The sequence below is a fragment of the Rhinolophus sinicus genome, chromosome 3, assembly GCF_057876585.1.
Source record: "Rhinolophus sinicus isolate RSI-liver-muscle chromosome 3, RSI-T2T, whole genome shotgun sequence".
In the NCBI taxonomy this organism is placed as follows: Eukaryota; Metazoa; Chordata; class Mammalia; order Chiroptera; family Rhinolophidae; genus Rhinolophus; species Rhinolophus sinicus.
Genome location: NC_142503.1, coordinates 189,016,492 through 189,040,522, shown reverse-complemented (window position 1 = coordinate 189,040,522; position 24,031 = coordinate 189,016,492). Strand labels below are relative to the sequence as shown.

The 24,031-nt window shown below is 42.1% G+C and overlaps 1 protein-coding gene across 1 annotated transcript in view; it reads left to right on the top strand.

The window, feature by feature from the left end:
* The first annotated feature begins 2,014 nt into the window (after window positions 1-2,014).
* The window catches only part of PTPN21 (protein tyrosine phosphatase non-receptor type 21), a 66,714-nt gene continuing 44,697 nt past the window's right edge, over window positions 2,015-24,031 (top strand). Inside the window, exons 1-2 of the mRNA XM_074327076.2 lie at window positions 2,015-2,345; window positions 6,281-6,660. Of these exons, the coding sequence (XP_074183177.2) occupies window positions 6,481-6,660 (180 nt within the window). The 5' untranslated portion in view covers window positions 2,015-2,345; window positions 6,281-6,480. The remainder of the gene's footprint in view (window positions 2,346-6,280; window positions 6,661-24,031) is intronic.

Below are 24,031 nucleotides of genomic sequence, written 5' to 3'. Positions count from 1 at the left end.
AGTACTTGGTCAGCAAATGATACTTGTGGACTATGCAGGAGGAAGTTCAACTCAGTTGTCTAACATCGCTTGGGCTTTATGATCATTTTCTATTTTTAAAATTCTTTTATTTTCTTCCCGATTCAATTAACACGTTTTTATTTAGTGCCTACTCTTTGCCCAGTGGTGTCCTAGGAATTCTGGGAGATAAAAAAGAAGCCTTCATGAAGCAGTGTTAAAGTTCTTGCCAAATGTGGAGATCACAGTGGAAAGAAAGTTGTCTTGGAAGCAAAGCCTTGAATTGAGGCTTGGAGAGAAAGAGAGGGCTTAGACAAATGGAAGGGGGCGGGGGCCGCAGGTGCTCTGGCCAGGAGAAACAGCTTGATGCAGGCATTCAGGAGAAGAAAGAAAGAAGATGATGGGAGAGGTTGAGGCCAGTTTAGAAAGGTCCTAAAGGTCAGGCAGAAAAGCTTAGCCTCGGGGGTCCATTGGGAGTGATAAACCCAAGGAAGACTTAAGCCTGGTATTAGCATGGAAGGAAGAGAGAACTGAGAAGCTCGAAGCAAGACCACCCTTGTTGCAATAATCCGGATGTAAAATGATGAGGGTTTGGATTAGAATGGGTGGGGGCATTGAGGAACAGAGGAAAGAAAGAATTCGTGAGACATTTCAAAGGAGGAAATACCACGTCTTGATGATAGGCTGGATGAGAAAGGGAGAAAAATCACACATAATTTCAATTTTTCTATCTTAGGAGACCAGAAAAGTGACTCCTTTTCATGTCTCTCTCCTCACACACAAACTGATCCCCCTCAGAATGTCCAGTTGAAATATCAGTTACAAACAGAATCAATATATATGTTTTCCATTAGCAACACATGTAATCTTACTTGCTTTGAGCTGGGTGATCCAACCTGAACCTTGCCCAGGTTTTGCTCTCGGTAGCACTCTTATTATGATAGCTCTCACCACTTAGGCCTTTTTTGTGCTGTGTATGTGTGGTGAGTAGGTGTGTTTACCACCCACTAGACCAGTCTTCTGTGTACAGGGATTATGACTTATGCATAGGCAGTACTGTCAGTGTCTGGTAATTGTTGAAGAAAATGAGATTTGAAAGAGATGTAACATAAAGCTTTCCAGAAACAACAGTATTTTAAAAAAATCATTTAAATTAAAATTTACATAATGAAAGTTTCTCTGCTGCAAACACTCAAACCACATGCCAAATAAAGATCAAATGCCCTGTTATGATGGTGTTAGGGTCACACAGTTTTATTCTTTGCCTTAAGTGTTGCAATATAGTAATAATGCAGTGTAATAATACTGTCTAGTATTAATCATTGCTGGTGCGGCCTAGAATTAAGAGAAACACTTCACACATTTTTAATACAAGTACTGGATGGTGATTATCATTATTCCCAATATATAGAGGTGGAAGCAGCCACAGAGAGTTTAAGAAATTCGCACGCGGTCCCCCAGGTGTTGGCGCTGAGATTTGAACCCAGACAACTCGACCCAGAAGTCCCCGTCCTTAATAGCCGTAACTTTGTATGGCATATGCATACAGCTTTTTCTTGGAGACCGACACGGTATTTGAGGCATATCAACCCTTTCTAGAGAAAGGGGACTTTCCCATCCAGTACTAATCAGTGTTTTTCCTCTTTTATGGGGTATAACCTTAGACGTGGTAAGCATGGGAGGAAGCAATAGAATGTTTGAATCATTTTCAGAAATGCACAAGAGTAAACGAAAAACTCCAGCAATAGCAGTTTACAGACCACTTCACAACACAGGATTCAAAAACCCTTCACCTGGAACCGAACTAATATCCCTCTCCCCTCATTTTTATTAAAAGCCTTGCTTTATTTGGAAACTCTTAAAATAAGTGGTCATATGATTAAAAAAAGAAGAGGCGCGCCCCCTCCCCGGCGGCCGGGCGCAGCTGTCCGCGCCTCCCCCGCGCCCTGCCGCCCGCATTCCAACTCTCTGAGGTCACGGGCCGCCGCCGCCTCCCCGGATCCGTCCGCCCGGCCCAGGGGGAGGGACGCCTGGGCCCGGCTGCTCCGCAGCTCTGGCCGTGCGTCCCGGGCCCGTGCGTCGGTCTTCTGCCGCCCCGGCTCCGCGCGCTTTCTTTGTGCGGTGCTCCTCGCCGGCCGGCCCCACCTCCAGGCCTTTCCCCTTCCCGCGGCCGCCGCCGGACTCTGCCCAGGGGAATGGTCTGCGGGCCGAGATTTTGGAGACAGGAAGTGAGGCTCGCGAGCCCCATGAGCGCGCCGCGGTGCGGGCGCGGCTGTAGCGGCCGCGCGGCGGGACCCCGGGAGGCGGGCCGCTGAGCGGTGCGCGCGGCCCCGAGGATGCGGGAGCAGGTGAGGGCGCGGGGTCCCGGCCGGCGGGCGGAGGGCGGGCGCTCGGGCCCAGCGGGGGGTGTGCCCTCCAGCCGGGACCCCAGCGCGTCGGCCAGCGGAGGAGTCCTGGAGCACGGGTCCCGGCTACAGACCGAGGGCAGGAGCGTAACAAAGAGAGAAGTTTTCCTTTTCCAGGTTCTTTCTGATCTACTTGAGCAATTTCTAAAGGGGGTCTTGAACGTCTGTTCTGAACTCCTCGGCTGATTGTTGCAGCTTAATTCTGGATCACGGTGTTAAAAGTCTTGGGCATATTTTTGCCTCTCGGGATTTGAAGTGCGAAATTTGCCAGATAACTTTGGCGAGAAGGGAGTAGGTAAGGACTGTTTGGTGATGACTTGTTTTGTGTTTGGAGTAAAGAGTGTTTACTCTGGAAAAAAAGAATTCTTGGGTCTGCAAATTCCGACTTGTGATTTCTGCAAATCCTGATTAGACTGGCCGTTCTTGGCATACTCTTCTTATTTTCTTTTTTGCTGAGAAAGCCTTATAATAATAGCGTATGCCCTCAAACATTCAAAACACTCAAGTGTGCTCCAAGTGACAACCGCTGTACGCCTAATAGTTACTGACAGTTTTTTTTTAAAGTGTCGGATGGATATGACAGTAATTTTACTCTGAATATAGTTGTCTGTTTGGTTTCCAGGGCATTTTATACTCTAGTCTACGTTTTCTCCGTAAGAAACATACGTTTGATTTAACGCTATAGATCTATATATTACTCTAAAAATGTGGTGTACTCTTTTTTAGTGATGATTTTATTTTAAAGTATCATTGGCAAAATTACATATGAGGCTCTTAGTGGCAAGGTGGGGAACTACAGGATTCAGAGTTTAAGTGTATTTGAGAAACTTTTGAAAGGGCATGTGAAGAGAAAAACATTAAAATGAATGAACAAATATCTCAGACTGCCTTTTGAAAACTTGAACAGAATTTAATATGTATCTGTTTTCTGATTACATAACAGAATGGGTTTTGTAGTGAAACAAAGTATCTCCTAGTTTTTTCTTTCAAAGGCTAATTATGCATTGTTTAGTAGTTAGGTAATTTATAATTCCAGATCCAACCATCTTTCAAATTATTGCGTATTATTTTACACCCGAAACAGACCCCCCCCCCAAAAAAAATCCTAAATTTCTACTCCTCTACTCAAACATTTATAACTTGAAGACATTGAGTAGCAAATATTGTACATAACTGAAAAGTTGTGTAAATCATTGATAATTTTGTAATTAAGCAGAACATTATTTTAACACAGTAGGTTTTATTAAATAAGCAAAACCTTACTTTTAAAAAAAGTAGGGTTTATGGATAGGTCTTTGGGCCGAGATTTTGGGGGAGGCACCTAATATACCCCCTCAACGTTTTCAATTACATTATTTAACGTCTACCAAAATAAAAAACACATTGGCTTTTATCACTGATGCTGTAAAACATTTCAAATCTCAGGGACAATTGAAAGTTTTGCTCTGCGTTTGCTTAATCAGAGCTTAAGTTAATAATTAAGTTATATTGTGTTCTATCTAGTGCCTTCAAGGCATAGTTCTATCCTTGCAGTGAAGAAACGACCATATTTGAACACCCTTAATACAAATATTTATTTTTCCTCTGTACATGTGCAATATCGTCTCTTCATCTACACTGCTTAATCTGTCCTGTTTCCAGTTACCATAATTTGTATATAAAATTGAAATCCATCACCTGATCTCATGAAAGAGTATTTAGTATATATGTTATGTATATACAATATTTTCAAATTTACACAAACACCACTGGCTCATTAGGCACTTTTCTAGTTAAAAGTATTAATGTTTTCATTTTTTGATTTTGTTTTTTTCATTCTGCCTCAACTGTCTATTAAGTTTATACCCTGACATAAGCAAAAAAATATTGAAAACAACTAAGTGGAGACCATATCGTTTTATAGTGTTTATTTTCTATTTCCCTCCTTAGTATGATGCTTTTACCTACAGAAGGCACTCAGCAAATGCTGTTCATTAACCGGGCTTTAGGTACCATAGTTCCAGTTTTCGTTTTTCCTCTGGCCTTCCTGTATTCCTTGTTTTTAACATTTATTTATTTATTTATTTACTTGTTTATTTATTTGTTTATTTATTTTCTGGGAATAACCAGAGCTCAAAAAAACAAAAAACCCAAACCCAAACAAACAAAAAAACCAGACAGAAAAATGGTTGGGTACTTTATTAGAGATACAGCCAGCACTGTATGTAATTATAGCACGCTTGTAATCTCCTTAAGGGCAGCAACGGCTTAGATTCGTCTTAGATTTCTCACGATGCCCATTACACTGCTTTGTACTCAGATGCAATACACTGTTGAGGAATGGAATTACAAAACGTTAAGTTTGGGCAAACGTAGTGTAATAGCTAAACGCTATTTTCTAGCTCTGCCATCCCCCAGCCCCGAGTGCTCATCACGTCTGGGGCTGAGACCCAGTCAGGAGACCGGAAAAGAGGACCGGGAATGAAAGGTCTGCGATCGAGTCCCAGCTCTGCCCGTTTTAGTGTGAAGCTGAGAAGGCTGCTTCTCTCGAGGCTTCTCCGTGCGGTTCCCGAGCCAAGTTCAGGGTAACCAGCCACCGCCGAGCCTCGCTGAACGATTCCGTCGCAGGGGCAGCCTCTGCTCGAAGAAAACGGAGGGTGGGAACTATCCCGGGATTCAGGAAATATCCGGGATTTTGTCAATTCGTTTAGGGGGAAAGAAATCCAGTCAATGTAAAAATCCCCAGCTGCTCACGCCCAATTTGCTTCAGCCCAGGAGTTACCATCGACAGGTGCGATTAAAAACGTAAATCGCGCACTTTGGAGTCAAGAGGCTGCAAACCGGGACGCACACGGGCCGCGCCCACAACTCCACAGCCTGTGGGGGCTCGAGCTGGGTCCTTTAAAAGTTCCCTCCGGGAGCAGCCGGGCGGGACCATCCCTAGCGCGTCCGTCGGGAAACGCGGCGGCGGGTGAAGGGTTCCGGGGCTGCCGAAGCTGCACGTTGGCCAGGCAACGCCGCCTGCTCTTCTCCCGGGAGGGCGCGGGAGGAGTCAGAACCCCGGCTCGCCGCTGTTCCTTTCGCTTCATGGGCTTGCTGAGCCTCATGCTCCCTCCCTGAACCCAGGATGGCGTTTAAGGTCTCGCCCGCCCCGTCTTCTGGGCTCCGCTTAGGTGAAGGCCTACCGCCTCTTTAGGCGCCCTTACCCGGAGAGGAGCCGGGGGGGCCACACTTTTCAGCACTTCCTTGCTTCCGGTGGTAATCCGATAACAAGTATTTGTAGCGTCTTTTATCATTTGTTTAGAAATCAGTTTTGTGACGTAAATATTTATAAACCTACACGGCTCTACAAAGGCTTGTTAAGCGCTTCACCACCTTTGAACCGTTTGCACGGCTGCCCTATGTTGGCGGGGATTATTCCTCCCATTTGGGTTCAGGGTTAATTTGCCTTTTGGGACTGAGACATGAACATAACTCTTTTGGAGGTGTCTTGTAGTTATCTCACCTAAGGACTAAAGAACCCTGATGTTTGGCGTAATGAGCCAAAAAGAGTGAACTATGAAAAAAACAAAACCATCTAAAATAGAAAGAGGACCACTAATGCTAGCTACTAAGTGTGGGGTTACAGTAGTGCCCGTCATTGTCTCATTTAATCCTGAAGACAGCCACAGGTGGTGGTTACCACTGTTTGTAGGAATGAGTGACTGGTGGAGTCTGACCCAGGGTCTAATACGGCTCTGATGATAAACTTCCCCACTGCCTCCCAGTTCCTCGTGATGCCTTCTTTTTCCAGAGGAGAGGGAAAGCTTATTTGGCTACAGCTTTACTGATGTTTATTTTGAAAAGCAAAGTCCAAAGCTGCCATTGTGCATGTAACCAGTGTGTTCCTCTTTCTTCAGCACTGGCGTGGATGCTCCCTTCACCTGGCCCTTGGAGACGCAGTTGCGTGTTAATGGCGGCAGCAGCTGCTGGGTGAGCAGCTGGAGACTGTACAGTACTCCTCCCGGCAGGAAAGGATCGCCCTCTTCCTCCATCACCACCACTGCATTGGTGGCGGTGCTTTCCCTCTTTACCCCTCCACTCTTGAAGAGAGAAGAAGATGCCACTGCCATTTGGATTGAAACTAAAACGCACCCGGCGCTACACAGTGTCCAGCAAGAGCTGCCTGGTTGCCCGGATCCAGCTGCTCAATAACGAGTTTGTGGAGTTCACACTATCTGTGGAGAGCACTGGCCAGGAGAGCCTGGAGGCCGTGGCCCAAAGACTGGAGCTGCGGGAGGTAAGCTGCCAAAAAGGCTGCCAGCTTCTCTGGCCTGCCTTTGCTCCTCAGCCACTGGAGTGCGTGCTGGCCGTGGGTTCTCAAAGCATATTCTTGGCCATGATATCTAAGTTGAGCCAGCAAGCCCACCTTCCTATGAGGAAGAAATAGATACAGAACAAGAGGTCTTTCCTTGGGGGTACCCCATAAGAGAATGAACAGTGCCTGAGTTTTGAAAATACATGTTTTCCCAAAATAATTCAAAATCAAATATGAATGCATTTTGTGTTTTTTTTTTAAGAGGAACAGGACTTTATTGGGGAACAGTGTGTACTTCCAGGACTTTTTTCCAAGTCAAGTTGTTGTCCTTTCAGTCTTAGTTGTGGAGGGCGCAGCTCAGCTCCAGGTCCAGTTGCCGTTTCTAGTTGCAGGGGGCACAGCCCACCATCCCTTGCGGGAGTCGAACTGGCAACCTTGTGGTTGAGAGGATGCGCTCCAACCAACTGAGCCATTCGGGGCGCAGCTCAGCTCAAGGTGCCATGTTCAATCTTAGTTGCAGGGGGCAGAGCCCACCATCCCTTGCGGGACTCAAGGAATTGAACTGGCAGCCTTGTGGTTGAGAGCCCACTGGCCCATGTGGGAATCGAACCGGCAGCCTTTGGAGTTGGGAGCACAGAGCTCTAATCGCCTGAGCCACCGGGCCGGCCCCCTGAATGCATTTCGAATTATCGAGTTTCTGTTTTCTAATATAATTCCAAATGGGTCATCCTGATCTGGTACAGCTTACTGACTTCATTCAGTCATTCAATGTTCATGATTTTCCACAGACCAGGCCAAGATTCTAGAGACATATTGCCCGAGTTTGAATTCTGGTTTCCTCACCAACTAGTTGTTTAACCGTTGGTGAGTTATGTGACCTCTCTGGGCTCTAGTTCTCTCATCTGAACCATGGAGATAAGAGTGGTACCTAACCCTGAGTGGTGGTGTGAGTTAATGTGCATGTAAAACCAAGTTCTAATAACTAGACTGTTATAGTCATAATGAGGTTTTCCCTGGAAAACCCCTAATCTGGTCAGTAGGAAGTTGTGGAGTCTTCAAGTATCTAGACAATGTCTTAAATTTAAAACGCTGTGTAAGACATGTGAAGAATAGGGCCCTAATTAAACCTAGGACCCTTTCAGCCTTTTGCCACCGGGTTCTAGGGTAAGAGAAAGATGGAGAAACTGGTTATTCTACATAAATGCCTGAGTTATATTCCTAACAGGGAATCCCACTGATATTATAAAAAGTTCATAAAGCGTCAGGAATAGATTAACCGTGCCTTTGATGACCATCCAGTCATTTGATGATTCATATCAAAAACTTATTAAGTGCCAAGCACATATGAATTAGGAGTTGACCCTAGTGTTGACCAGTAAGAAAACAGGCCTGATCCATGCTATCATAGGGGAAGTAGAGAGTGCCATAGACAGTAGGGAGGGGCAGCAAAGGAAAAACCTTCCAGGGCAAGTGATGTCTGAGCTGGCACCTGAAGGATGGGGCAGGATGGTCCTATTGGGCTGGAAAAGACTTCCGGTAAAAACTGGACAGGGCCAAAGACATGAAGTAGGTGATCTACCTGGAGCCTGAAGTGGGGGGAGGAAAGGCTGAGGGGAGGGGACCATGTAATTTGGGGTTTTTGTTCAAGGGTTTGGGCTTGTGCTGAAAGTAATAGGGAAGTTAGTGAAGGGTTTTTAAATGGAGGTGTGATATGATTGTTTTTTGTTTTTTGTTTTTCAAAGAGTGAGCCCTCTGGAGAATGATTAGATAGGAGTAGTTGTGGTGCAGATCGTGGTTACCCAGATTTGGATGGGGATGGAGAGAAGTGCGTAGAATCTGGAGATATACTCAGTACCTACCTACCGAGTGCTGGGGAAGAGCTAGCCAGTGGTCTAGGTTGATACTCAGGTTTCCGGTAAATGATGGGGACTGTAACTGAGAAAGGAAACATAAAGGAGGAGTCGGTTTGAAGGGAAAAGGAGAGGTGTGCGGTGAGTTGAGTTATAGAAGTATTGACTTTGAGATGCCAATTGAGAGGCATAGGCAGGTCTGGAGCTCAGGTGAGAATCCGAGAGATTTTGGAATCATCAGCCACAGTCAATTAATTAAAGCTGGGAGAGGGTATGAGGCTGTCCAGGAGAGAAAAAGAAGATGTAGCAGGCCCCTCGGTGTTGAGTAAAGGAAAGACAGCCTTGGAAGGAATCAGATGGAGCAGCGGTAGAGGGAAAAGTAAACCAGGAGAGCCGGCCTCAGTGACGGCTCCTGCTTACTTGCATTTCTTCCATCTTTTTTGCTTCCTTCACCCATTTTTCCTAATTTGGTTTCTTTTTCCTGTAACTTCTTTCTCATGCACCAGGTCTGCCTACAACCACTACGGAGTCAACTTCTTGAGGAACTATGTGGTTAATTTATTTTTGTACCCAGAATACAAGGCATGGAATGTCCTCAGTAAATACTGGGTGAACTGAACCCACAGGCAAGGGCTTCCTTCTCTGATAGTCAAGAAGTCCAGAGAAGCTCCTATCCCTTGTTTGAGGTTATCAGACGCAGGAACAAGCAACTTCATGCAGCTATGGGTATAGAATGAGACTGATTTTTAACAGAAGGGTCGAGTGCTTTGAGGGGGAACAAATGTGATCCCTAGAAAACGTCTTGCTCCTAGATAGGTGGGTCCCACCATTTCCAACGTTTAACGACAGTCAGGGTTAGAAAGTTAGATTGTAGAGCAAACTTTTCAAAGTTTCAGAAGCTGTGCTCTATAGCATGTGAACAGATAGCTCCAGCCCCAAGCCTAATCTTACTGAATGACTGTTCAGAAATAACCTGAGTCAGCAACACCTGTTCTGAGTTTGTGTCCATACATCACTTATGGGAATTGTAACAAGAGATACTGGTATGTTACTTTGTGCTATTTTCCCATCAATCAAACTCAGAATTATCATAGCACATAGATTTGGCTGACAAGCTTTGCTACTGCCCAGATTTAAATTGGGGGAGAAAAATGTCTTTTCTTTTTTTGCTAATTGAATACTATTTCACATCTAAAATGACAATTAAAGGGCTATACAATAATACCATTGTAATGCTACACCCAGAGGCTTCAACTATGTCGGTAGTATTTTTATTTCTTAAACTGGTTGTGTGGGTATATGATGTTTGTCTTTCTTTTTCAATGTTGGGTATTTTATAATATACTAAGAAACTAAAAACAGAATGGTTAATAAATATACTTATATCCAATTTAGTTAGAGTGTTAGCTTTTTTAAAACTCACCATATTTGAACCGTGGAAAGTGACTTTTATAAAGGGGAAAAAATATCCTCATTGGAAAATGTTGCCATTCGTTGTAGCAACAGCCTCTTAGAGAGCTGTTGAAATTCTCTGCATATCATTCATTCTGAATTTCACAACACTTTTTCAAGAGAGGCTGTGAAAGTCTTTATAGAGTTTAAGGGGAATGAGAAAACTTTCTCTCTAATTTTGAAAGTATACGTTATAGGGGTTTGATGGAGGTGTTGAGATAAGAGGGTGTCAGCTGGGCACAGCCACACCCACAGGGCAGTGTCACCTTCATGGAATCAGCACAATCTAGAGTGAGGTGGTCAGGCTTAAAAACCTAATGTATCAGGGAATAAGACCTGTGTTACCCCAGATCACTGAGAATGATACGTAAGTATAGTAATTAACTCCACGTTATGGAACTGCCAAATGTCCCCAAGTATGTGTGCCCGCTGGCCAGGCTATGATCTCCCTGTAGGCAGGCCTCCTGGGAGCCAGAGCAAAGCAGAAGTTGCTTGGTGAGCAAGGAATCAGAGAAGGGAGGTTGCCCTGAAAACCTTACATGTCTTCATAAGGGGAACTGTACTGCTTCCCAGACCAGACAAGTTCCTTTGAGTATCGTACCCTTTCTGGGCAGCACTTAGGTGGGCACTGCCTCTATTTGCCTCTTGAGAAAGCTGTTTAACACAGTGGTTAAGACATTTGCCAGTTGAATCAAACACCTGGTTTGGACCTCAGTGCTGCCGCTCGTGAGTTGTGTGACTTTGGGCAAATTACTTAATATCCCAAATCCACTGCTTTTTATCTGTAAATTAGGGATGATAATAGTATGTGCTTGATGATGGTTCTGAGGAGTCTATGTTAAATGTAAAACATTTAGCAGAGGACCTGGCATTTCGGAAACTCGCTAAAGTGTTCCTCTTCATTGCTGTTAAGGTTTGTGATTCCCCATTTCCATGTTGTGGTGACCACCCGGCTTCTCTTCAAATTAACAAATATCTTTTGTTTCTTCCTTTTCCTAAGAGAACACATGCTTGTTTATAAAGCGCTCTTATAATACAAACACGTATAGTGGCCACTTCTTACATTACTAAATTGTTAAATGTTTAGTATACCATTGTAATTTAGCCTCTTAGTCATATTTGAACCTCTGTTTTGATGCTAGCTGAAATTAAATTGTACAATGTCACTGCCTCATTGCCCTCAAAAAAACAGAGCTTCAGTGGGGTTTCTACTTCGTTATTCATCTATTTCTTCTGTCTTGCCCTCAATCTAACTCCTAGGATTAAAACAACAACAAAAAAAGTTTTATGAAATTTTGGATTAAGGTTTATATTTTTTCTTTTAGGGTATGTCTTTCTCAATAATCCTTTTAAGATCTTATATTTTGTTTGATAATCACATTTTTATCTTGTTGTCATGGGTTTTAATTACATTCATTGCAAACTATTATTTCTTGTCTACGTTGCCTTCCTTTATCTTTATGTCCTTTTTCAGCTTAAGTTGATAGGTAGGCAGATGGAGTTTTTTAAAAAAGCTCTGAAATCTCCAGTTAGTAAACAGGGAAGTTATAAAACCCTGAAAGCCTTTTGGAGGTAACTTTTTCATGTTTTCGCTATGCTACATCATGTATTAGTTTTACAACCTAAATTTTAGAGGGCAGCTTTTTTTCCAGCTGTTTCTGAGTGTTTCTTGTGTGTAGAGGGGAAGGTGGACCCATTTCGTTGTCTGCACACATGGAGTACATACACAACTACAATTTTGATGCTGAGATCAATACTCCGCCTCCCTAAAATGATCTCCAAAGCATTTTGTTGAGTAAGGTGGAAAGTCTAGCATAATGTAGAAGTTCTTACTACGACTTTTCATTTTAAAATTATAATTATAGGCTTTGGCATTTGGTTGCTCTCTGTGGTATAGCACAGATCTACAAAAAATGTTTTAAAAATTGTATTTGAAGTGTATCACACATATGTCAAGTTTTTATTCCTTAACACGTAAGCTCCATCAGAAGGGAACTGTTCTGTTGCCATTGACTGGAATAGTGCATTGTACCTTACCATACATACATAGTTGCTGAGTAAATGTTTACTTAGTTTTAAAATTGAGCTGGCTGGTTTTTTTTTTTTTTTAATTTAGATTCATAAGCATGGAAAGCAGTTCTGTTACGTCAGCCTTTATTCACTCTATGATTTTATTTCCTGGAGAAAGTTGAACATTTACAAAGCTTTGAACACAGGTGGAAAAGCGCCTTTTTATTTAGACTTTTATTTCTTTTTCACTTTGGGGCTTCTTTTGAAACACTTAGAAAATGATCTCGTTTTAGTGACTCCCTGAGGTAAGATTGCTGTATCAAGGGGAGTGTCAGCTTTTCTGAAGTTCAAACAGATTCCTCTCGTAGTGTTTTCTGGCTGATGGAGAAATTTTTTGGCTAAGGGATTTGTTGGAAAAGAGAGGAATAAAGCATATATTGCAAGCCCTTACTCTTAAGCGCAACTTTAGAAAGTGTTCTTGGCCGTCAGAACGTTTTATTTTAAATTAGTGTCTCAGGTATTCCAAATATCCACTGACCTTATCTTGACTGTTACCTGAGTAGACCTCAAGAATTTCATGCGCATTTCCTCTGTGCTAGCTGTTTTCATTTGGATTCTAAAAATAGCTGAAATATGTGTGAAGTAAAAGTGCAAACTTTTTAACCTTTTGGGCTGAGTAGTTATTCATCTAGGTATGTATGTTATAAACCTGGTAAGATTGACGTGTAGACGTGGATCAGTAAATATCTTTAGTTAGATCTGCTGGACCACCTGAAGCAAATATAAATCGTATATTGGCCTCTTCATCTAGATAAGAAATCTTTCAAAGTTCGAAACCAGGTATGAATGGGCAAGGATTTTTTTTCTTGATTTTTGGATTGTCTGTTACTTTTCCTCATTTGATCTAGATAATTAAGGACCAGCCATATAAAAATAAGTAGAGAAATTATACATACAAAGATGGAGATATGCATTTTAGAATAACTATTATATCGTCATATAAGTTATGACAGAATTTGGAAACCTGTTTACTTAAAGAAATAGAGTATTATTTCAAACTTCACCTCATTTCTATTAAACGTAAGGGTAACAGTCTGAGGTGTTAGTATCCCAGTACTGAATTTCTCTCCTAGGAGACATTAGGGATGTCCGTGGATCCTCTGACCAACAATCTGCCATGATAGTGTAGTCTCACGACCATAAAGAATTAAGCGTGAATCTGCTCATATGAGGAGGTTTGTGAGTTAAGTTACAAAATGGTGGACATAGGGAACTGATGGTGTTTTGGGGGCTCTAAATTCTGTCACTGTCCGTGATGTATATGGTTTCAGATTTCATTCTTTATAATACTAGAAGCTTTAACATCTGTCTGCTGTCCTCCTTCTGGGTGGGTGAAGGTTATTGTGCTGGAAGCTTAACATGCCTTATCTTGTTTGATCCGCACTGTGAGTTAGGCATTATCTTTTCCATTTTAAAATGAGGAAACTGAAGTTCTGAAAAATTGGGTGATTTGCTCCACTAATCTGGGTGATCACACGGCTGATAAGCAAAAGAACCAGAATTTGAGTTTGTAGTTGTCAGACTTGTGCGTGATCTTTGACTTTTAGAGGGGTCACGGACCCCTTTGAGAAGCTGATGAAAATGCAGAATTTTGCATACAATTTCAGGTGGTTAATGGATACTACCTTCCCCGTTCTATCTATGAGCTGAGGCTATGGGCCTAGAAGCCTCTTGGATGAGGCAATCTTTCCCGTTTTCTCAGTTTAACAGATTCTTCCCTAATCTTTCTTTCGTTAAAATGAAGGTACTGGTAGGATGGAATCTTTGTGAGCAGTTCAAGACCTTCATATTCTAAAGAGAATAACTTGCCTCTGAAGTATACTCCGCCCCCTCCGTCTCCCACATATGCCCTTTTTGAATGGCCTGTATCTTCAGATCTCAAGAAAGGCCATTTGGGGTATTCAGTTCCTCACTGGGACAACTTACTGTTAAGGAAAAAAGCTCCTTTTGAGGAGGGAAGGGAGGAGGCTCATTGCACCTCCTATGGTAGCTCCATGTCTGTCTTCCCTAGCAGACAGCACCTTTCTGCCCACCTAGCAGTAGGTGTGTGACAGTTCTGCAGCGAGTGAATGGATGCCTCCTGCTTCCTGTATGCATTAGCCAAATTCCCGGCCAGTTGTTGAGCCTCATGCTTCGTCCTTCTTGTCGTATACACACCCTACCTGGACATTTTCTTTCTATCAACAAGGCCTTTGCTCATAACATTTTCTTAACGACATGCTGGCGTCTTAATTTGTGGGGGCAGAATTATGCTCCGAGACCGAGTTTGTCTGCCAGCAATTTATTTCACACAGATTCCCTGCGGGAATTTCACAAGCCTACTCACAAGCCTCTAGCATACAGGATAATGTCTCTTAGTAAGCCAATAAAGAAATAACATACTCCAAAGCAATGATAGAGTAACAACACTGTTCTTTCAGGGAAGGGGAGATGAAAGGAATAAAGTCTAAATTTAGGTGAGGTGTACCTTTTACACGCTGGTACTTAGTTTGGCCAACTAAGAGCTGATACCCAACTGCCAGTGCAACAGTAAAAGTCCCTTGTTGCTGGAGCACATTGCTGGGGAACGAAAGCGCAGTGTTGATGGGTAAGACCTTCTTCTTTGTGGGGCCCCTGCACGATATTCGACATTCACCACTACCAGTAAGTGTCACCGTTGCCATGGCAAGAGTTAATGCCCCAAAGGTCTTTGAAGAGCTATTTAGATCAGCAAGGGTAGCCTCACCCAGACCGCATACGCTTGAATAGTCCTCACAAACTCTTGGTATGTATAGTCCAAATGCCCCCTTGCCATAGTTGTTTCTTCATATGTTCTTAGTGATAAGCCCCAGCGGCACCCCTCAGCAGCTGACCTACTGAGTGCTGATCAAGGACAACAATGATAAATGAGATGAGGATATCCTGACACCGCTCACCTCACTCTCATATCAAAACAACTTTGCTTATAAAAACTACTTCATTCTTCGATCAAAACAACTCCATTCTTAAAAACAATGTCATTTTTTTGTCATAGACAAGTGGATTTGAAATCATATCAAACTGATAAACAACAGCTGCTTTAGCAAATATTTTCCTATTTGGTTCTCCAAGCAGTTTGTTCATAAATAAATGTCACTTAGATTTATCATTTAATGAACTGATGGGATATCCAGAGTCAATTAAAAACAATCTTGTTAACAGATCAGGCATTTAATTAGAGTCTTCGTAAGAAATTTGGAACACCAGTTTGTAAGGATAAACCCACCATTTGTGAGACAAACAGGGACGTAGACCTGGAACTGAGGAGCAGCTTTGATTTTTGCAGAATTGGCGAGTCCAAGACTTTCTGAGCAGCTTTGCACTGCTCTGTAATCTCGTATTTCTCTTTCTCTGTGTCGAAGGCCTCACCCTCGTGGTGTCTGGGCTCGTACAGCTTCTTCTTGAAGCATCACTAAGATGTCTATGAATTCTCACACCACTGACATCGATTTTGGTGGAGGTGGCGATGACACATTTCTGGTGTGTTCTATGCAGAGGAACTCGATTGGAGGAGGGAGGTCCCAGTCACAAGTGGCAGGCCACTGCTCAGCTGCTTCAGGAAAACCACCCTCTTGCCTCTGTGGCGCCCAGTGAGGATGATCAGAATGGTCTTGGAAGGGACGCTGGCCCCAGGTTTTCTCACCTGCTGACGGAAGCGTTTCTTGTCACGGCTCAGCCGCTTAGCCTAGCCGCTTTGGAGGCACGTCTTCAGCAGGATAGTATCTGGGCCTTTTGCGAAGTTTAACTATTCAGGCGCCACCATTTTTGTCGCCACCAACTGGTTTTGGTTTTGTAACAGTGAGAAGAACGTTCTCCTTTTTCTTTTCAACCCTGGATTTAGCTGCTGAATACTTCCTCACGTCCATGGCCTTTCGGGAACACGCAGCTGATCGGGAACACCCTCGCTTCCTCTGAACAGGACAGGGCTTCCCCTGCGGTGGGGCTTCCCCGCCTGAGGCGTTTTGGCCTGGAGGTTACTCTTCGTAACCCTGCCACCAGCATCAGCCTGCTTGATTCAGGTTTCTTCTCCTTCGTGTCCGGATTCTCAGCTTTTTCACCCATCATCTTGCAAGATGGGCAAGAGCCAATTTAAATTTTTAAGAATTAGCTTAAGATGCTAATTTCACTAGAAGAAATTGCATGTCACAAATTCTATATGAGAAGTAGCAGCATATGGTGCAAATAACATTACAATCAAGGGTTTGTGCCACTTTCTGTAGTAGATTACCCACACGAGATCACTAAGTGTGCAGTATAAATAGGACAGAGTAATTGTGTTATTTTTGAACAAGCTTAAACTGAGCAGGGTAAGAAAGTAACACAAGTAATTTCATGCTGGGTGGCAGCAACTTATTTTCTTGGTGAATATAAAACCAACTTGTCTTTGCTGAGTTCTGTTACAGTGATTTGATCGTCTCAGCTTTTGACTTGATTAATTTCAACATTAAGTGAATTTTCAACAGATTGAACTTTGTACCATTAAATTCAACTGCAGTTGGCAAAGCAGGATTTTGTAGGCAACAAGGTAGAGTTTTGGTGCCAGAGGGACTTGGGTTCAAACCCCTCACACTACTTGTGTAACTGACTGACGGAAAACAATTTAACTTTTCTGGATTTGATTTCTTTCATATGTTGGTTGATGTGGTTGCATGTGATAGTAAGAATGGTAGCTATTCATGGGGTACTGACCTTATTGCCAGGCATTGTGCTGGATACTTTACATGCTTTCATTTAACCCTGAGTGTATGACTTCCTTCCTCCTCCCACCACCATCTCAGTGGTAGAGTACACCAAAGCAGGGCAGTGTCTAGACCAAGGCAGGCCTGATGGGGGACACTTCTGAACTGGCAACAATGTTTTCTTAGTGTAGAGTTATTTTTCTCTAGTCATTTCCCTTTCCTTTGTCATCATGTCAATTTGTTCATTAATTGGAATAATTTACTAAGAAAAAAATGGATTGGAGAAAAGTGACTTGAGGTGTTATTTTAATTGTTATTAAAGTTATTGGGGGTACCATTGGTTAATAACATTATAAAATTTCAGGAGTACAACTTTATAAAACGACGTCTGTATACTCTATTGCGTGCTTACCACCTGAAGTCCAGTCTCCTTCTGAGGTGTCATTAAGTGAGCCAATTAAATCAGAGCAATAGCCCTGGGAATTAAGATATGCACTGTAACATCCTTTCTTTGTCCCAAAGTTTGGTGTGAATTATCTTGAAAATAACCTTAATTCTGATTCATAATTGTAAGAACTGTAGGTGCATATTCTGTACTTACAGATAATATTTAGACAAGTGCATATTTGAGTTGCCTGCATTTTTGATACTGGCACCTGTTTTGAAGTCAAATTTACATTTGAATAGTTCCTTAAGGATAGGAATACTTATATATTTTATATTACACTATGATAACAGAGAGAAAAATGAAGCACGTTTAATAATGAAGACTATGTCAGAAATGATATATTATCTATGTATATATAATATCTCTCACCCCCACCCCCACCAAAATGCAGACCTCACAGTACAGTACTGTTACCTCGGGCATGACTGGGGTAACCAGTCAGTGACAGCCTCCAACTAGAATTCAGGTCTTCCAGCTCCAGGTTTTGCACTTCTCCCTCAACAACACACTACTTTTCCACCGAGCCATTGCCGTTTTCCTAAAGTAAAGCAATCCAAGTGTTGGTATTTCCTGATAATTTATTTTAGAAGGAAAAGAGAAAGAAAAGTTACGAAAGACAAAACCCTGTTAGTGAAGGAAGAATTTAGGTGTGGAATTTCCTATACCGATGAAGATGTAATATGAAATTTTATACTACTTATGGGGACTTGAAAACTGTGATAATAAGAGCTAATATTACTCGAGCGCTTATTGCATGTGACGCACTCTTCTCAGTGCTTTAAATGTTTTCACTCCTTTTGATCCTCAACAATCCTGAGTGAGGCGCTGTTGCGCTCATCTGCATTTTATAGGCGGGTAAATTGGGAGGTGTTAGGTGACTTGCTCGTGCGGACATGGCAGAAACCACCACTGCAGTAGTTCTCTGTCTCCTTGGTTGACATCTTTCTTCCCAGTAGGTAACCCTGGGCCAGTGACAGGTGTCCGGCCATGGGTCTGGTGCTCTTAAGGACAGCCTGGTACATTGCAGCCTCCCAAATCTGATGGAGATTAAGGACCCTTGAGATACGTGTTACCATTTATTTTAATTACTACAATTGACTCCCTTGCTTCAAATATGTTTTTGAAGTCACATCAGGCAAAGAAAGATAAGACTGAGAAGAAACATGAATCACGGCTAGGCCAGCAAAGCACCGGTGGGAGGGCCTCAAGTGCTGAGGGCAGAGCTCTTTGATAGGAAGCCTTTTGTGAGCTTGTTCCCTGGCAGAGTGGGAAGTATCAGGCTGATGAAATACAGCCCAGAGTCCCCTGCTGAGAGATGGTCCAAAGCAGTATCTGGTTGCTCTGCTATTGGAACTTGGGGGCTTCTAGAGTCAGAATCTGCATCCAAACAAGAAAACATGGGCGACCCAGTGAGCCCATTGAAGTTCTTGCTGCCATTGTTGGTGGAGCAGGATCACTGTGATTTACCTGCTGTGCACACAGGTCTGTTTCCACCTGTACAGCAGTTCACACCACTGAAGTGTTTCCACGCTGCCATCTGAATTGTGGGCATGGGAACAGGACACTATACATTGTTCCACTTTTAATTCCTGTTCTGCAGGTCATGATTTTATTGTTTAACCTTTGTTTTTTCAGTGAGATTTTTATCGTTCTATTCCTTGAATATAGGGTATTATGAATGGAGGATGGCTCCTATTATCCTTTTTTTAAAAAAAAAATATTTTATTGGGGAAGGGGAACAGGACTTTATTGGGGAACAGTGTGCACTTCCAGGACTTTTTCCAAGTCAAGTTGTTGTCCTTTTAATCTTAGTTGTGGAGGGCGCAGCTCAGCTCCAGGTACAGTTGCCATTGTTAGTTGCAGGGGGCGCAGCCCACCATCCCTTGCGAGAGTCGAGTCAAACCAGCAACCTTGTGGTTGAGAGCCCGTGCTCCAACCAACTGAGCCATCTGGCCACCCAGGAGCTGAGCGGTAGTTGCGGAGGGCGCAGCTCGCTGGCCCATGTGGGAATCGAACCCACAGCCCCATTGCCCAGAGCTTGGACTCTAACCAACTGAGCCACCCATCCACCCCTGATTCCTATTATCCTTGATAGCACGTACATATTTATGACTAGTTCTTCCTATTCTTCTTTTAAATATAATGAAAATATCTTGTCTTACGTATTTTTAAATCACACTTCTTGGCCTAAAATGTGACTGGTGTGATGGTATTTTAAACAATTAAAAAAAGTGAGTGTATATTTCTGAGTTATGTACTCTCCATGACTTGGTCCTCAATGAAGAACATAGTTTAAAAGGAAATCTATTAAAACCGTAAGTGTGCCCTTTGTTAAATGGAACTTTATATTATTAATAAAAAGGGAAAAATGGCTTTTTTATATTAAAAAAAGGAAACAGCTTTACTGTTTCCTTGGAGCATTTGTACACATAGATGGAAGTATATGCTATAACTAGAAAACCACCTTGTAAATATGTGGAGAAAAAGAGTTATTTCATGTGCGATGAAACCATTAATTTGCAAGCTTTGATTCATGAGAAAGCAAGTATAGCTTTTAATAACAGAAGTCTAGGAGTTTCTTCATGTGTATCTGTTAGTATTTTAACCACAAAAGTAATTTCCTTGATTTTATAATCCTCAGATCTTCATGGTAATACTAATTTAAGAACAGTGCAGCTGCTCTATTTTTTCTGTTTTTTAAGGCAGTGGAAACTGTTGGATGATATTTTTTCAGGCAATAGAAACTACCTTTGACTAGATTCTTTCTTAAAATGTATTAAGGCCCATACTCATTTATAATTCTAAAATCCTCTTTCTAATTCCCTTTATCTCTCTCTGACCTTCCACGGTTATCACATAATAATCATTTCTGTGTAATACAAAACAGCTATCATGTTAACCTGACAAAAGTGAATGTCAGAAAAATAAGCAGCTATTCCTAAATATACTCATTTCAGTTCTTTTCGTTTTCACCTTGTGCATTTACATCTTATAAAAATATTGCTCACACTACCCAATGTCTTTGGTAAGACAAGGTAAATGGGATAACTAAGACATGAGTTCAAGAAAACAAAAATAAATTTTCCCCTGTGAATTAATTGAAATATAAGAACTGGAATATGGGCCAAATTAGTCTGAGTTATTCGTCTTTTTACTTAATTCTCAATAAAATGAGATCAATACTATTTATCCACTGCCCTAAAACAGAGGCATTTGCAAATTAAGCTAATGAGCCAGCCCCAAAAGGCCCAAGTTTAGATTTAAATACAGAGAAATCTATCTGATTTCTTCATTACAATCGGATATCAGAAATGGCCCTGTGATATAACTAGTTCACGAAAATGATTAAAGAATGGGATGCTTGCTTTACCCCCAGTTACATGGGGTGCCAAACCAAATGACCTTTTATGTACAAAATAGAGCACATCAGCCTTTGGCTGTCCTGAAACTGTGTGCAGTAACATCTCAGTTATTTCTGTAATTTTGGGGTAGTAAAATGTTGTATATGCTAACATTTCCCATTTAATCCTAGCTTAGTCTTTAAAAACTTGTCGATATTGTTTTAATCTTATAATTGAATATCTTTCTCCATAGCAGTTATCAGTGTCTTGTCTCCCGTATATTTTGCTTGTCTTTCTTTTCCTACTGGAATGTAAGCTATCTGAGGGCAAGAACTTTGTTATTTTCTTCAATGTTGTATCCCTATCACCCAAACAGCACTGACATACAGTAGGTGTTCATTCAATATTCATTGTATTGAATAGATGTCTTTCTAAGACATCAGGCCATTTTTCTTAGAAAGTACAGTATAACATATTTTTTGAAGAATGATCTTACTTTGGGATCATTGTATTCTTTGCAGCATCTTATTGTCCAGGGTAGGAAATAGAAAAGATCTGAGCAGTTGTCTATGTAGATAGTGATCCCAATTCATGCCTTGGACTTTCTGTCAATAAATCCCTGAAATTGACTTGTCATTTGACTCTTTTTCCTGAAAGTTGAATATTACAACAGCAGAAAAGTCTGGTCATTTGAGGACTTGGGCTAAAGTTCAGTAACACTTTCAGTAAAATTAAAAGATGAAGACGTACTTTCTTTCTTTTTTTTTTTTTTTTTAAAGATTTTATTGGGGAAGGGGAACAGGACTTTATTGGGGAACAGTGTGCACTTCCAGGACTCCCCTCCAAGTCAAGTTGCCGTCCCCTCAATCCCAGCCATGGAGGGTGCCGATCAGCCTCAAGTTGTCCCTCCAGTCCTAGTTGTGGAGGGCACAGCCCAGCCCCAGGTCCAGCCGCCGCCGCCAGTTGCAGGAGGCACAGCCCACCATCCCTTGCCGGGCTCGAGGAATTGAACTGGCAGCCTTGTGGTTGAGAGCCTGTGCTCCAACCAACCGAGCCATCCGGGACGCAGCTCAGCCCAAGGTGCCATGTTCAATCCCAGTTGCGGGGGGGCGGGGGGGGGGCGGGGGGGGGGGCAACCCAGCGGTCGAGAGCGCACTAGCCCATGTGGGAATCGAACCGGCAGCCTTCGGAGTTAGGAGCACGGAGCTCCAACTGCCTGAGCCACCGGGTCGGCCCCTGAAGACGTACTTTTAATTGTTCTTGAATTCTTGTATGTGCTATGGTATAAGGATATTGTATATTATCACCTTGAGAGTAAAATAGTATACTGTCTGACCAAGGATAGAAGAAATGGATTAAAATTAAACAGAAAAGGAAAAAATACTGTCGGCATTGAGGCAACATGACCACCAATACTATCTGTTAAAAGGAAGAAGTACAATGCTTCATTATTTATGGCAGACTCAGTGTAGAGGTAAGCTCTGGGCTTGAATTAGGTTAATACTTGTTAACTACCCTTGTTAGATGATCCCTGCCTGGGATAGGCTTTATCTAGTGCTATCTCCTCTCATCTCTTTCCTGATGAAAAGTCTTCTGACTTCTGCTTAGTCTAAGAAAAGCATCAGGATAAAATTATAGTTGCAATTTTATATGGGATTAACTTTTATCAAACTCAGTGCATCAGTGGCTTAATTTGTGTGTTCCTCTGCTCTGATTTAAAAATAGTACAACTAAAAAGACTCTTAAAATAATTAGACAAGAAATGACTTGGGGATTAGGGAAGGGTTTACATTCTGACAGGATTTGGACCTGCTTATAATAGCTGGTGTCTATTTACATGACTGTGATTTGGGACACACCTTTTACCCAAACTCAAAAAATTGTAAACTATCTTTTCCTCTGGACAAAAAGCTTAAATACCAAGTCACTTTGTTCTCTGATTAAATATTAGTTCATTTAGAATAAGTCAACCATATTGTGTCTGAAAAGAAGCCAAATTTTGTAACCACGTAAGCTTTGTTTTCACTGTAGTTTATGTAGCAGTTATTTGTACCATTTTAGGAGAGTAGCTAGAAAAATTTTAAATAGCTATGAAGAAATCATTGAATAACTTTAGAAAAACCACCGATATGTTTGTTCAGAACAAAATGAGAAAGAAATGGTGAATGTAAAAATATCTGATAGTAAAGAAGTTTCACAAAAATCTACTGAGTGATAATCAGGACTTGATCTAGAGGAAGCTAGAAGATTGTTATTTAGAGGCTCCTGTTAGAATGAGTTTCCCACAGGTCTAGTCAGGTTGCTTTGGGTGACCAGTGAGAGTAGACATAGCTGTGGAGAAAGAGAAGCCACAGGGATTCTTATCGGGAAAAGTACTGGGACATTAGATAAGGACTGGTGGGAGGCATGATCTGAAAGCCAATAATTAAAGGCTGGTTTATGGGAAGTTTTTTGCTATAATTAAATTGAAGCCCATAAATAATACAGGACATACATAACCCAGAAGATTTGGATTCAAGGAAGAGAAGACATGATTCTGGGAAACTCTCCTACACCGAGTAATGACTGGTATGAAATAGTTGAAATTTAAGGCACAAAAGGGGCCTGTCTGTACCAAGGTTTTTGGATTTCTTTTAAAAAAGAAATAAAAGGCCCTGGTATAGCCTAACTTTAAAGGGAGAAATTAGTTTGACTCTTACTTGAACAGTTTTATATATATATATATACTGTTCCCCAATATTCCCCAATAAAAATTAATATATATATTTTAATTTTTATTGGGGAATATTGGGGAACAGTGTGTTTCTCCAGGGCCCATCAGCTCCAAGTCATTGTCCTTCAATCTAGCTATGGAGGGTGCAGCTCAGCTCAAAGTCCAGTAGCTGTTTTCAATCTTAGTTGCAGGGGGCACAGTCCACCATCCCATGTGGGAATTGAATGGGCAACCTTGTTGTTAAGAGCTCGTGTTCTAACCACCTGAGTCCTCCAGCCACCCCTCTGGAAGCTCAGCGGTGGCTTGTTGTCTTCAGTCCAGTTGTGAAGGGTGCAGCTCACTGGCCCATGTGGGAATCAAACCTGCACCCCGGTTGTTCAGAGCTTGCACTCCAATCAACTGAGCCATCCGGTCGCCTTGAACAGTTACATTTTCAAGGAAGAAGCATGCTTGACTCATTTTGTTCTGTTTTCTCAGTCACAACTCAAGAGATCCTATCTGCTAAATTTAGGTACTCTAAGCTAATTTAACAAGAATGTTTCTAAGTTTTATCAGCACAATTATAACTTACAAAGTACTTCCACACAGCTTTTGGATGAAGGCAGGTTACATGTTATTTTCCCCGTGAAGAAACTGAGAACGTAGTGAGGAATTGACTTGCGCAAGAGCTGGTGAGTGATGGAGCCCAGACTCACAAGTCAAGCCTTTCCATTGTAAGTCTAGTGCTCTTTGCACTATGCCTTCCTAGTGGCAGCTGTCGGAATTGCAGGCATAGCCCCCTA